The sequence below is a fragment of the Phyllobates terribilis genome, unplaced genomic scaffold, assembly GCF_046119375.1.
Source record: "Phyllobates terribilis strain yellow unplaced genomic scaffold, ASM4611937v1 Scaffold_8__6_contigs__length_399053987, whole genome shotgun sequence".
Taxonomy (NCBI): Eukaryota; Metazoa; Chordata; class Amphibia; order Anura; family Dendrobatidae; genus Phyllobates; species Phyllobates terribilis.
The window spans coordinates 62,047,089-62,059,429 of record NW_027362768.1 but is presented as its reverse complement, the minus strand read 5'-3'; the positions used below and the strand labels follow the sequence as shown (position 1 = coordinate 62,059,429).

General features: G+C 43.1%; 1 protein-coding gene across 2 annotated transcripts in view; it reads left to right on the top strand.

Moving 5' to 3' along the window:
• Positions 1-12,140, top strand: part of PLPP6 (phospholipid phosphatase 6) — a 34,527-nt gene extending 22,387 nt beyond the window's left edge. For both annotated transcript variants that reach the window (XM_073643000.1, XM_073643001.1), the window contains exons 2-3: positions 3,429-3,894; positions 7,742-12,140. In XM_073643000.1, coding sequence (XP_073499101.1) covers positions 3,453-3,894; positions 7,742-8,103 — 804 coding nt within the window. In that variant the 5' untranslated portion in view covers positions 3,429-3,452 and the 3' untranslated portion in view covers positions 8,104-12,140. The remainder of the gene's footprint in view (positions 1-3,428; positions 3,895-7,741) is intronic.
• The last annotated feature ends 201 nt before the right edge of the window (positions 12,141-12,341 follow it).

Sequence of the window (12,341 nt, the reverse complement as noted above, 5' to 3'; positions counted from 1 at the left end):
AGCATCAGCAGGGGCAGCAAAGCTACCAGCCTGACCACCACCAGCATGCTCAGGCACATGACAGCAAAGCTCCCTACTAGTTGGGCTGAATGCCAGGATCCAGAAACAGTGTCTGCTGGTGACACCACTGACTGTTCCGCTGTTGTGCGTACACGCCAGTCCTCTGTCCATGGTGCATGCGAAGATACCTCCCGCCCTGCACCTGTCGTTGCACACCTGCAACCATCACCGTCCACGTTCTTGTCCCAATGCAGCGTTCAGTTGTCCCTACCCCAGTCCTTTGAAATCAAGCGCAAATGCACAGCCAGCACCCCACAGGCCACACTACTAAACTCACACATTTCTTGAATGCTTGCACTTGAAATGCTGCCTTTTAGACTCCTGAGACGGAATCTGTCCGCAACCTGATGGCGGCGGCCGGCCCTCGGCACTTGGTCTTCAGCCGCCTCTAATTCTCCCGGTGTGCCATCTCTGCATTACACAAGCACGTGTCCCAGAACATTAGCTGTGCCCTCAGCAATGCAGCTACTGGGAAGGTCCACCTAATCACGGACACATGGACAAGTGCTTGTAACCAGGGATGGTACTTCTCGCTGACTGCACACTGGGTTAATATAGTGTAAGCCGGGACCCAGTCGGACTCTCGGACGGAACATGTCCTCCCGACGCCGTGGATTGCGGGCCCTGGGTTAATCAGGACTGCCCCCACATTCTACAGCTGCTTCACCTTCTCATCAGCCTCCATCTCCGAAATGACCACATCAGTCGGAAGCTGGAAGCACTGCCTCGGTAAAGCGGCAACAGGCACTGCTGAAGCTAATATGCTTAGGTGACAAACCACTCACCTCTGCAGAGTTGTTGACTGCTGTAAAAGAGCAGGCAGATCTGTGGATATCACCGCTGAACCTACAGCCAGGCATGGTAGTGTGGGACAATGGCTGGAACCTGGTGGCGGCTCTGAAGCTAGGCGAGCTCGCACACATATACCATGCCTTTCCCATGTGGTACCTACCCGGATCTACCTGAACTGCTTGTCAAAGTACGCAGTGTGTGTTCCCGTTTCTAAAAGTCACCTACAATTTCAGCAGAGTTTGCAGCTTTCAGCTCACCGACTGGTGTGTGATGGCATCATGCGTTGGAACTCAACGTTGCAGATATTGGGAAGGATTTGTGAGCTGTAGAGGGCAATTGTTGAGTACCAGCTTCAACACGCCCGACGTTATTCAGATCAGCCTCCGCACATAAGAGCTGATGAGTGGGCATGGTTGTCAGACATCTGTGCCATCCTGCAAAACTGTGAGGACTCCACCAAGATGGTGAGCAGCGATGACACCATAATTAGCGTCACCATCCCGCTTCTCTGTCTACTGAAATGCTCGCTGCTCACAAATAAAGAGGTGGCATTACAGGAGGAGTACGATGAGATGGAGCAAGGAACTATACAGGGTGATCCCTACACAGCCCAGCCTCATCTCATCTCAATGCGGATTGGGTGATAATGAGGGGGAGGAGGAACAGAAGCTGGTTTCCTACGCTACAGAAGTTAGTACCCACGCCACATTCATACTGTCTGTTCAAAATGGATGGCTTGAGGAGAGCATGGACTGTCGTCCTCTTGGTCAGCACGGGGAAGACTTGGCTGTTCGCAACCTGGCACACATAGCTGACTTTATGGTCCTCTGCCCCATGACCCTCGCATTTTGGCCAACAGTAATTACTGGTTGGTCACACTTCTAGACCCAAACTACAAGAAGAGTTTTATATCTCTCTTTCCCCTAGCGGAGAAGTCTACTAATAAAAGTTTAAATCACCCCCTTTTTGCCCCATTCAAAATAAAATAATAAAAAATAAACCCCACATACACATATTTGGTATCGCCGCGTTCAGAATCGCCCGATCTATCAATATAAAAAAAGAATCCGATCGGTAAACGGCGTAACGAGAAAAAAATTCCAAACACCAGAATTACTTTTTTTTTGGTCGCTGCAACATTGCAATAAAATGCAATAACGGGCGATCAAAACATCAGATCTATCCCAAAATGGTATCCATAAAAACGTCAGCCCGGCGCACAAAAAATAAGCCCTCACCCGGCCCCATATCCCGAAAAATAGAGACGCTATGGGTCTCGGAAAATGGCGCCAATTTTTTTTTTTTTTTTTTTAGCAAATATTGGAATTTTTTTTCACCACTTAAATAAAGAACCTGTACATGTTTGGTATCTAAGAACTTGTAATGACCTGGAGAATAATATTGGCAGGGCAGCTTCGGCATTCAGTGAATGTGGTAAAAAAAAAAAAAAAAAAAACGTGAAATTGCATTTTTTTGCAATTTCACCGCACTTGGAATCTTTGTCCTGTTTTCTAGTACACAATATGGTAAAACCAGTGATGGCGTTTAAAAGTACAACTCGTCCCACAAAAAATAAGCCCTCACATGGCCATATTGAACAAAAAATAAAGTTCTGACTCTGGAAAGAAGGGGTGCAAAAAACGAAAACAGAAAATGCTCTGGTCATTAAGGGGTTAATAGCCGATTGGTGGGGGTACTGGATGACTGACAACCCCTATAAGGTCGGATTTAGAATGTAGAGAATGCGCCCTTTCTTTAATTTCAGATCAACAGAATGTTAATGTTGTCAGAATTAAACCTTAACCTTCTTTGCTCCAATGCAACATTGCTAACCTCTGATCCAAGCTACATTGGGAGCATGGTAGGGAAAGGCAGCAAAGAGGAAGGGTTGATAATGTGGAAAAAGACACGGGTCCCTCAAGTCTATAACCTATAATGTGTTGATCCAGAAGAAGGCAAAAAACACCATGAGATGGATGCCACTTGTCCAGAATGAATGTCCCATCTACAGAAATATAGTACCTATAGCCTGTCACATTATGCAAGAACAGCATCAAGGCCATTATTGAACTTGTTTAATGAATCGTCATTCACAATCTTCTGTGACAGAGCTCAATAGTCTCACTGCTTTTACAGTAAAGAATCCTATGTTTATGATTATGGTGAAACATTCTGTCCTCCTAGATGTAGATCAGGGATGTCAAATGCAAAACACACAGAGGGCCAAAATGAAAAACTTGGACAAAGCCGCGGGCCAACCAGTATACAGTATAATGGGTCCAACATAGTCCTCCATATAAAATAATGGCCCCACAAAGTCCTCCATACAGAATAATGGTCCCACATATGAGTGATGGTTCTGGTGTAGCGGGCCCAATATAATTACCCTGCAGGCCAGATTTTGGCCTATAGGCCAAAGTTTGACGCGTGTGACGTAGATGATGCCTGGAAGACACGCGATTGTTCAATGCTCGTTAACTGATCAGGTGTTTTGTCTGCAGCTGAGAGATCAAGTATAATTAATCCATTTACAATGTTACAGCTCCTATAAATCTGTTGTTTATTTATTTGCACAGGTCAACAGCGACACAACTGGAAGAATGCCAAGTCCAAGAATCAGCAGAGCAGCTAGCTCTGGTAATCCTAATGCCAATGGAAAGTTTGAGTTTATGTCATTGCTGATCAACAAAACTAGTAGTATAGACCAAACGTCAGTGAGGCTCCGGACATCCGACAGTCCGGTTCACCGCAAGGACTCTAACGCCTCTTCCACTCAGCAGCAACTTCCAGACGAAGACTGCATCAAATTAAACCCATCTTTTCTTGGAATTGCACTAAGGTCATTATTGGCTGTGGACTTGTGGATGTCAAAAAAGATGGGAGTTTGTGCAAGGGAAGGATCCTCATGGGGCAGTGCCCGTCCTATGATGAAGTTGGTGGAGATTTCTGGCCATGGCATACCTTGGATTGCTGGTACAGTCTATTGCCTGTACAGAAGTGACAGCTCAGCTGGCCGGGAGGTCATACTGAATCTGCTCTTTGGTAAATGACATTTGTTCATACTTCTGTAGGTTTTTGTTGTGTTTGAGTAGATTAGCAAAGATTGGTTAATCACTCTACACAGGAAAGTGGTGAAACCTTAACAGAGTAAATGCACTCTGGGGATTTTCTTGTAGAAATCCGATGTATATTGTCCATGGTAGAAGTACTAGTTCGACCCTCAGATTTATTCCACTACTTCATACTTTAAACTGCAGTAGACCCTTTCTTCTGCACAGTAAGACTAAGTTTGCAACACACTTTGCTATAAAGTTGAATTATGTTAAAGCTATAAACACAACTTCATTCTCCAGGTTCCATACCGCCTCTCTGCGATCGCTCCGGTTTTGTTGATTGACTGCAACCGTAACATTGTGACTGCTGCACATGTGACTGCTGCAGTCAATGTAAACTGCATGAGCCGCTGAGCCCAGTGACTGGCTGCAGCGGTCTCATTTGCTGTAATCGTGATGTTACCACAGCAGCTTCCCAACAAAGACCGGAGCAGCAGCGGATTATGGGATGGGGAGTATCAATGTGATTTTTTTCATCAGTTGCAAGCCTGTGGAGAAATACAAATATTCCCAGACAGCAAGGGTTCTGTTCCCCTGTTGAAAAAAAATGTTCCCCAGAAAAAAAAAGTCTACGTAACAGAAATTTGACCACTAGAATGTATTGAGTGCGGTAAATCAGCATGGTTCAGTGAACACATGCGGATTTACCTGCGTTCAATAGAACGCATCGTTTTGGACGCAGCAAAAATATGCTGCGTCCAAAGCGCTGCTAAGTCTAGTTCGTGGGCACATAGCCTAAAATTTAAAAAAAATGGCGTGGGTTCCCGCGTCCTTTTCATAACCAGCAGAGGGAAAGCCGACCACTGGGAGCTGATATTAGTAGCCGGGGAAGGAGCCAAAAAATGTTCCCAGGCTATTAACAGCCCACAGCTGTTTGCTTAACCTTTACTGGCTAGATTACAGGGGGACACCAGAAAAAAATTGACATAGGGTCCCCCTACAAAATCTAACCAGAAACGGCTAAACAGACAGCTGCAGGCTGATATTAATCTTCAGCTGATGAACTCAGGTGACCTCAGTCCCGGCAGCGAAGCGATGTACACTGCCAGGAGCGAGCACGCTCCCGTCAGTGTACCGCCGGGTTGCCAGGGGACATCGGGAGGATGGCGGACTGGTGAGAATAAGTTGTTTTTTTTATTTTAATGTAGATTTTTACTTTTTTTTTATACAGCACACAGATGCCGGCTGAGGAGACTACTTCTCCCCATAGCCACGCCGCTCTCGCTGTTATCAGCGGGAGCAGCGGTCGGATGATGGGAGAAGTAGTCTTCTTCCCCAGCCCGGGTGCTATTCTTTTGTGCGTTTTTGCGGCATATTTGACTCACTGACTTGAATTGAGACAGTTAAATATGCTGCAAATCCGCAGATATTTTTATACCTGTGGATTTTCTGCGGTTCAATTGACCTCAGTGGGCGGAAAACTGAAGAAACGCTACAAAGAATGGACATGCTGTGGATTTAAACGCAATGACAATCCGGAGCGGAAAATTCCTGATCATGTGGACAGCACATCAGGATTATCACTGCATAGGCTGGCAGACGGATTAACTAGCGTTTTTGGTGCATTTCCGTGTGGAAAAAGCACAGTGTGCACATAGCCTTTCAGTGTTTTTGCTGCATATTTCACCTATACTAATGAGTGGGGAAAAATCTGCACCAAAACCCAAGTAAAAATGGCAACAAAAAAGTCCGTATTATACACTGCATGTCTTCCTAACTAGAGATGCAGAAATTTCTGCTCCAAATACTTAACGTGTTCACATAGCCTTACAGGCCTGGTCTTTAAGCTGTTAACAATAGACTGTTATTTGGCCCTGGCACATAGACCCTGAATCCACCAAAACTAATGAATTGGCTTCATATGTAATATTTCTTTAGGGATCTATGTGCAAGAAAACCTTTTTATAATTTTATTTCTATAGCACAATCATGTTCCACAACCCCTTTGACAGGGGTTCTGAACCTAGAGCCCCCCACCATTCCAGGGCACTGTATATAGATTACTGGTGTATTATTTGGTGTTTTTTTTTGTACTTGATTAGTACAAATAATACACCTTTTGTAGTTTCAGAAAGACCACAAATATTAAAGCTCTATTCCCAGCTAAGGTGATCTTTGCTAAGACTAGAGGTAATATTCTATGTGCCGGCCACAAGTGAGTTGTGATACACTTTTTCTGTAACTTTCATAGTTATAGAAGTTCCTGACCTCTTGTGACTTGTGCATAGCAGTGGACATTCCCAGCGCAGCCATATATCGCTAGGATGGGTATAACAATTTAAAGTCCAAACACCATACATTTATTTATGTTGAACACAACCTCAAAACTGAACCCAGCCCACGCATCTGCCTGAACACTGCCTATATGTCTGCGCGTGTGTACTGACACTGCCTGACTGCGTTCTCCTTTTTGAACCTGCTCGCTTTAATTTTGGGTGTATCAGTGCAGCAATCAGCATCTATAAAGAGGAGCCAGGGAAGAGCACACTGCCATGCACACGTGGGCTGAGTTGTGGGTAAGCGAGCGCTGTCATTCAGAAATGGGAAAGCCTCCAAAATGTGAATTGAGCGGGCGTTACAGTTCAGAGCCTTTCACTGTGCCAAAAGTGCTCCGAAGCCTCCTGATTGCATTTGGATTAAGGCTATGTGCCCACGATGCAGAAATGCTCTGAATTTTTCCTGAGCGTTTCTGCATCTCCCCTGGCAGAAAAAACACATGCGGATTGTACATGCGTTTTTCCTGCCAGGGACATGCGGATGTGAAGCGTTCTTCACATGCATTTCCGCATGCGGGTTGACAAGCGCTTTCCAAGCCATTTTAGCATCACTTGGAAAGTGCTTGTCAACTTGGTCACACTATATAAATACATGCAAATGGCATGGATTTATATAGTGTGACCCCAAAGAATGGTAAAAAATAAATCTATACTTACCCTCTGATGGCCCCCGGACTCTTGCTTCTCTCCGTTCTGGCTGCCGGCAGATCGCGGTACACTGAAAGACCTGCCGACATCAGCATCGCGTGACCCGTCACATGACTATGACGTCAGCGCAGGTCCTTCAGTCCACCGCTATCTGCCGGCAAGGGAAGACGAGCGCAGCGGGGGCCGTCAGAAGGTAAATATATAATTTATTTTTTTATTTTATTCTTTTTTTACAGGTTCTATGGTACCCGGGTCCGGAGGAGAGTCTCCTGTCCTCTAGACCTGGGTACCATCCGCACATTGAAACGCATGGCATGCGCATCTACATATACAGTGATGCGGAATCCATGCGTTCCAATGCAAGTCAATGGCGGTGAAAACGCAGCACTTCCGCAAAATAATTGGTAGTGCTGCGTTTTTTTCCGCAATGATAATCCGCAGCGGAAATTTCCGCAGCATGTGCACAGCACATGCGGATTATCATTGGGGAACATGGCAGGCCTTCTACCATGCGTTTTTTTAAGCGTTTCTGCAGCGTTTTTGCCGCTGCGGAAACACTTAAAAAACACATCGTGGGCACACAGCCTAAAAGTAATTTTCTTAGGCAGTGTACCACCAACATGTACAGTGCTAGTATGATTTTAACTGCAGCTAAGTCCCTAAGTATATTCCTGTATAGAAAGTTTAATATGCATTCTTTGGGTGACAGACTCCCTATTAAAAAGAAGCTTTTACCATACTTTTAACCATTTTGATATCCAAAGTGGAGAATGGTTGTAAAGCACTGCTCTATAAATGAAACCTTTATGAAGGCTAAACTTTTTATAACATGCTTATTCTTTTTCTTGGCAGCACTATTGTTGGATCTCATTCTTGTGGGAATTGTGAAAGGAATAGTGAAGCGTCGTAGACCTACCCAGAACCGCATGGACATGTTTGCTACGTTCTCTGTGGACAAGTACTCCTTTCCATCAGGCCATGCTACGCGAGCTGCCATGGTTTCTCGTTTTATGCTTAATCACCTGGTATTAGCTGTGCCAGTCAGGATGCTTGTGATGCTGTGGGCTATTGTTGTTTGTTTATCCAGAGTTATGCTGGGTAGACACAATGTGACAGATGTGGCATTTGGTTTTTTCATGGGGCACATGCAGTATAGTTTGGTTGAATACTTCTGGCTATCGCCAAATACAATGCCTGCCCTGTTCAAAATGTGATATTTTGACAGAAAGTGGTAATTTTGGAGGAATCATGTTATCCATTTTAAATTATAACAAGGCTATGATTATATTACCCACCTCATCTTGAAGCTTTTTAAACATGGATCTCCAACTATATCTTCGAGGGGTCCGCTACTTGCAGAACCAAGGCAAAAAATGACACTATAAGAACCGATTAGTAGACAGCACTGGCTGTAAAATCATTGCACTCCAAATCCAACATTCCGTCTTCTGCAGTGTTGGTCCTAGAACTGTGGAAGTGACAATGGTGATAAGGGAAATCCTGATTCTTTGTTCTACCGTTTCTTCAGATGTTACCGTATATCTGGGAATATTTTATATACTGTGAAAATCATTGTGTTTGAAAATATTGGTGTGTGTTGTTTTTTTTTATGTACACATGTTTTCAGTCTGAACACTAATACTAGAAGCTTGTGGCTTTACATATGGTTCTTCGGTATAATATTACTTTAGTGAGTTCACAATTTTATTTTTTTTCCCCTATAACCATAAAGTGAGGCTCCTATGGTTCTCTTACAGTAAGACTTAGGCTTGATTCACACTTTCACATTTTGGTCAGTATTTTATATCAGTATTTGTAAGCCAAAAAGTAGTTGTGGTCCAATATGTGGAAGAGTTGTAAATTTTTCCACTTTTTTTTTGTTTGTTGCAATCCTGGTTTCGACTTGCAAATACTGATGTAAAACGTCAATCAAAATACTACCATATGAAAGTGACTTCAGGCAAATTATTGGTCTCGGAGGACCTTTTCTTTGTAGGGCCTGTTGTTGAGTAAATGGACTTTCTTCTTAGAAGGCCTTTCAATCGGTTTAACTTTTTAAACTGGCCACATGATGGGCTAGTAGCAGCACATCTGAATAATATGCAGCTTATGTTATTTAATTTTTCATCTCTGTTGCGGAGATATTAGTATAAATTTGAATTAAGTTTTACAAGCTAAAACTAAGGGGGTGTTAGCAGGTATTTTTCTCTAGAGACTATACTTTTTCCTCTGTATGATGTTGACCAATCATAATCAGGAATGACACACAAGGGGGAAAAAAAACGCCCCAGAGAAGCCTAGAAACGACTTTCTCCTGTGAGACATGTAATGACACACAGGACTGCTCATCTGTGATCTCACTGCTGACTTCTATTGTCGAGTAGAAAAGAGCTACATGTTATTACAAACACCTTGCAATTTTCATCTCACAGCAGTCAGTGTGGGAGTGAAAGTGACCTTTCCTAAAGTGAAAACTGTAATTCAATCATCAGATCTCATCGGACAGTATTCACATAGGTGGACACCACCAAGACATAGTAGATTAGTAGGAAAGGGAAAAGAAGAAAAGTTATGCGAATAAAAATTAACTTTTATTAATTATTCAAATAATATGTAAATTATGCTACTGAGATGACTGTTAACACCGCTATTAACTTCACATATCTGCTATGAGCGTTCTACACATTGAATGGAAAGTAGATATTTGCACACTATTATTACCCTGCAGTGTACTGCACGCCAGCCGTATCAGTGTACATGTGGTCAGCAATTATATTTTCATTGTCAAATATAATATATCATGGTGTGATTGTGTGCTAGCTAATTTGGCAGCGCAATCTATTCCACATGTGAATTGCTATCAGTGTCGTACAGCTTTATCGGGAGACAGCATGTGCATACGCTATTGCTGTTCTCCAGTTCGCTCGCCGCTGACACTTTAGCAGGCCAGCTGCATCTGTGCGGCCAGTGAGAGAGACAGTGTGTAGGCTGTGAACGCAGTCTCCCCTGCAGAATTAGCGTGCTCACTGATCAGGGGAGGTCGCTTTTGCAGCATACACACCTGCACACTGTCTCTCTCACTGGCCGCACATACACAGATGCGGCTGGCGTGCTGGAGCATCGAATAACAGTCCACTGGAGAGTAATAGCAGCGTCCACATATGCTACTTTCCATTCAATGTGTATAATCTGCAATGAGTGTTCTATGTGAAGTTCATTTAATAATTTATCTGACGGACACCATCACTCTGACATAATATAGTAATGGTCAAAACATCATAAATCCTTATCAGACATATATAGACCTGGCATTAAATTTGAGACCCCACATATACGGATATACAAAACCCGACCAATAATTTATAAGGTTAGGGATCCTATTACAATGAAATATGTCTCTGCAATCTAGTTCTATATTGGGACTTTAGTGGGTCACAGTAGTGATTATAACATAACTCAATTCACTGTGACCAATATAAATCCTTATTTGGATGTATGTAAATTTGTTTTTATAACTAAACATATTTGAATAATAAAAGTTAATTTTTATTCGCATAACATTCCTCCTTTCCCTTTCCTACTAATCTGAAGGAAAACTGCAAGTGTGGTAATCTCATGTGCTGTACTCCTCGCAGTATACAATGTATCTCCCTGTGGCCAGTTTTCTGTCAGGAGATGAAACACACTATATATCCAGTAACCCATAGAAATGGCCATTTTGTGGGATACCACACAAGCAGTGTTTGTAATGACACTAAGGCTATGTGCCCACGATGCACAAATGCTGCAGATTTTTTCCGCATCTCCCTGGCAGGAAAAACTCATGCGGATTTTACATGCGTTTTTCCCGCCAGGTAGAAGCGTTTGTCAAGCGTTTTTATGCATTTCTACATGTGGGTTATCAAGCGCTTTTCCAAGCGATTTTAGCATCAATTGGAAAAGTGATTGATAACTTGGTCACACTATATAAATCCATGCAACCGGCATGGATTTATATAGTGTGACCAAGTAATAGTTAAAAAAAAAAAAAAAGAATAAGAATGGTGAAAAATAAAGATTATACTTACCTTCCGATAGCCCCCGGTCTCCTTTTCCGCTCCGTCCGGTCTCCCCGGTGTCTCACGGTGGTGTGAAGGACCTGCGATGACATCATTGAGTCATGTGACAGGTCACGCGACCGCCGATGTCAGCTGTTGCGTGACCTGTCACGTGACTCAATGACGTCATGTCTGGTCCTCACACTACCGCGAGCCGCCCAACACACCGCACGCATCGCTGAGGAGGCCGGGGGACATCAGAAGGTAAGTATAATCTTTATTTTTTATTTTAAATTCTTTTTTTTTTTTTTATTTTTACAGGTACTATGGTGCCCGGGTCTGGAGGAGAGTCTCTTCTTCTCCAGACCTGGGTACCATCCGCACATTGAATCGCTTCACATCCGCGTGTGCACATGTAGTGATGCGGATATCAAGCGTTTCAATGCAAGTCAATGGCAGCAATTACGCTGTGTGTCTGCAAAATTAATGGACATGCTGCGTATTTTTCCTCAATGATAATCCGCAGCAGAAATTTCCGCAGCATGTGCACAGCTCATGCGGATTATCATTGGGGACCATGGGGCACGTATTACCAAGTGTTTCTAAGTGTTTTCGCTGCGGAAATTCCACAGCAAAAACGCTTGAAAAACGCATAGTGGGCACACAGCCTTAAGCTTTGCATTACTCTTTGCCGATGATTTAATGATGAAAGAAGAGCCATGTCATTACATGACTCGCACAGAGAAAGCCGAAGTTGAGCTTCTTCAGGTGCATGGTCTTTTTTTTTTTTTTCTTTTTCCCTTTCATGTAACTCCATGTTTAAGATTGGACAGTAAGAGGCAGAGGAAAAGTTCACGCCCCCAGGGAGGAATATCTGCTAATGGCCACTTAGGCATAGCAACAAAGATGATTAATTAAAAAACTAATAACAATAATACATTTGTTTTTCAGCTGTTCAGCCAGTTTACCATGCTCAGACTGGTGAAATATCCTCTTTAAGAAGTTTTCTAATAAGGAGATCAAACTATTGTGTAGTTGAAAACCGATGGGACCATTTTAAAGGACACTGCATCTGTTACACCAGCATAACTTGAACCTTGCCATGCTTTTGCCAATCAGCCTTAACAATAATGTGCACGATATGTTGTTATAGGAGAATGATGTATTTTTTACTTTTTTTTTTTTTCTCTCTAATAAACCAAGGCTATCTTTTACATCAGAACTGGGAAGTCTATGTTGGGCTACTTTCTCACTGCTGTATTTTTGTCACTATTTTGCATCAGTTTTTGTAAGTTAAAACCAGGAGTGGAACCTACCAGAAGGAATGATTAGTATTTTCTCTTCCGGGTTCCATGTCTCAAATAATTATGCAAAACACTGACGTGGTCTTATGAACACAATCTGTATTCCAAGCT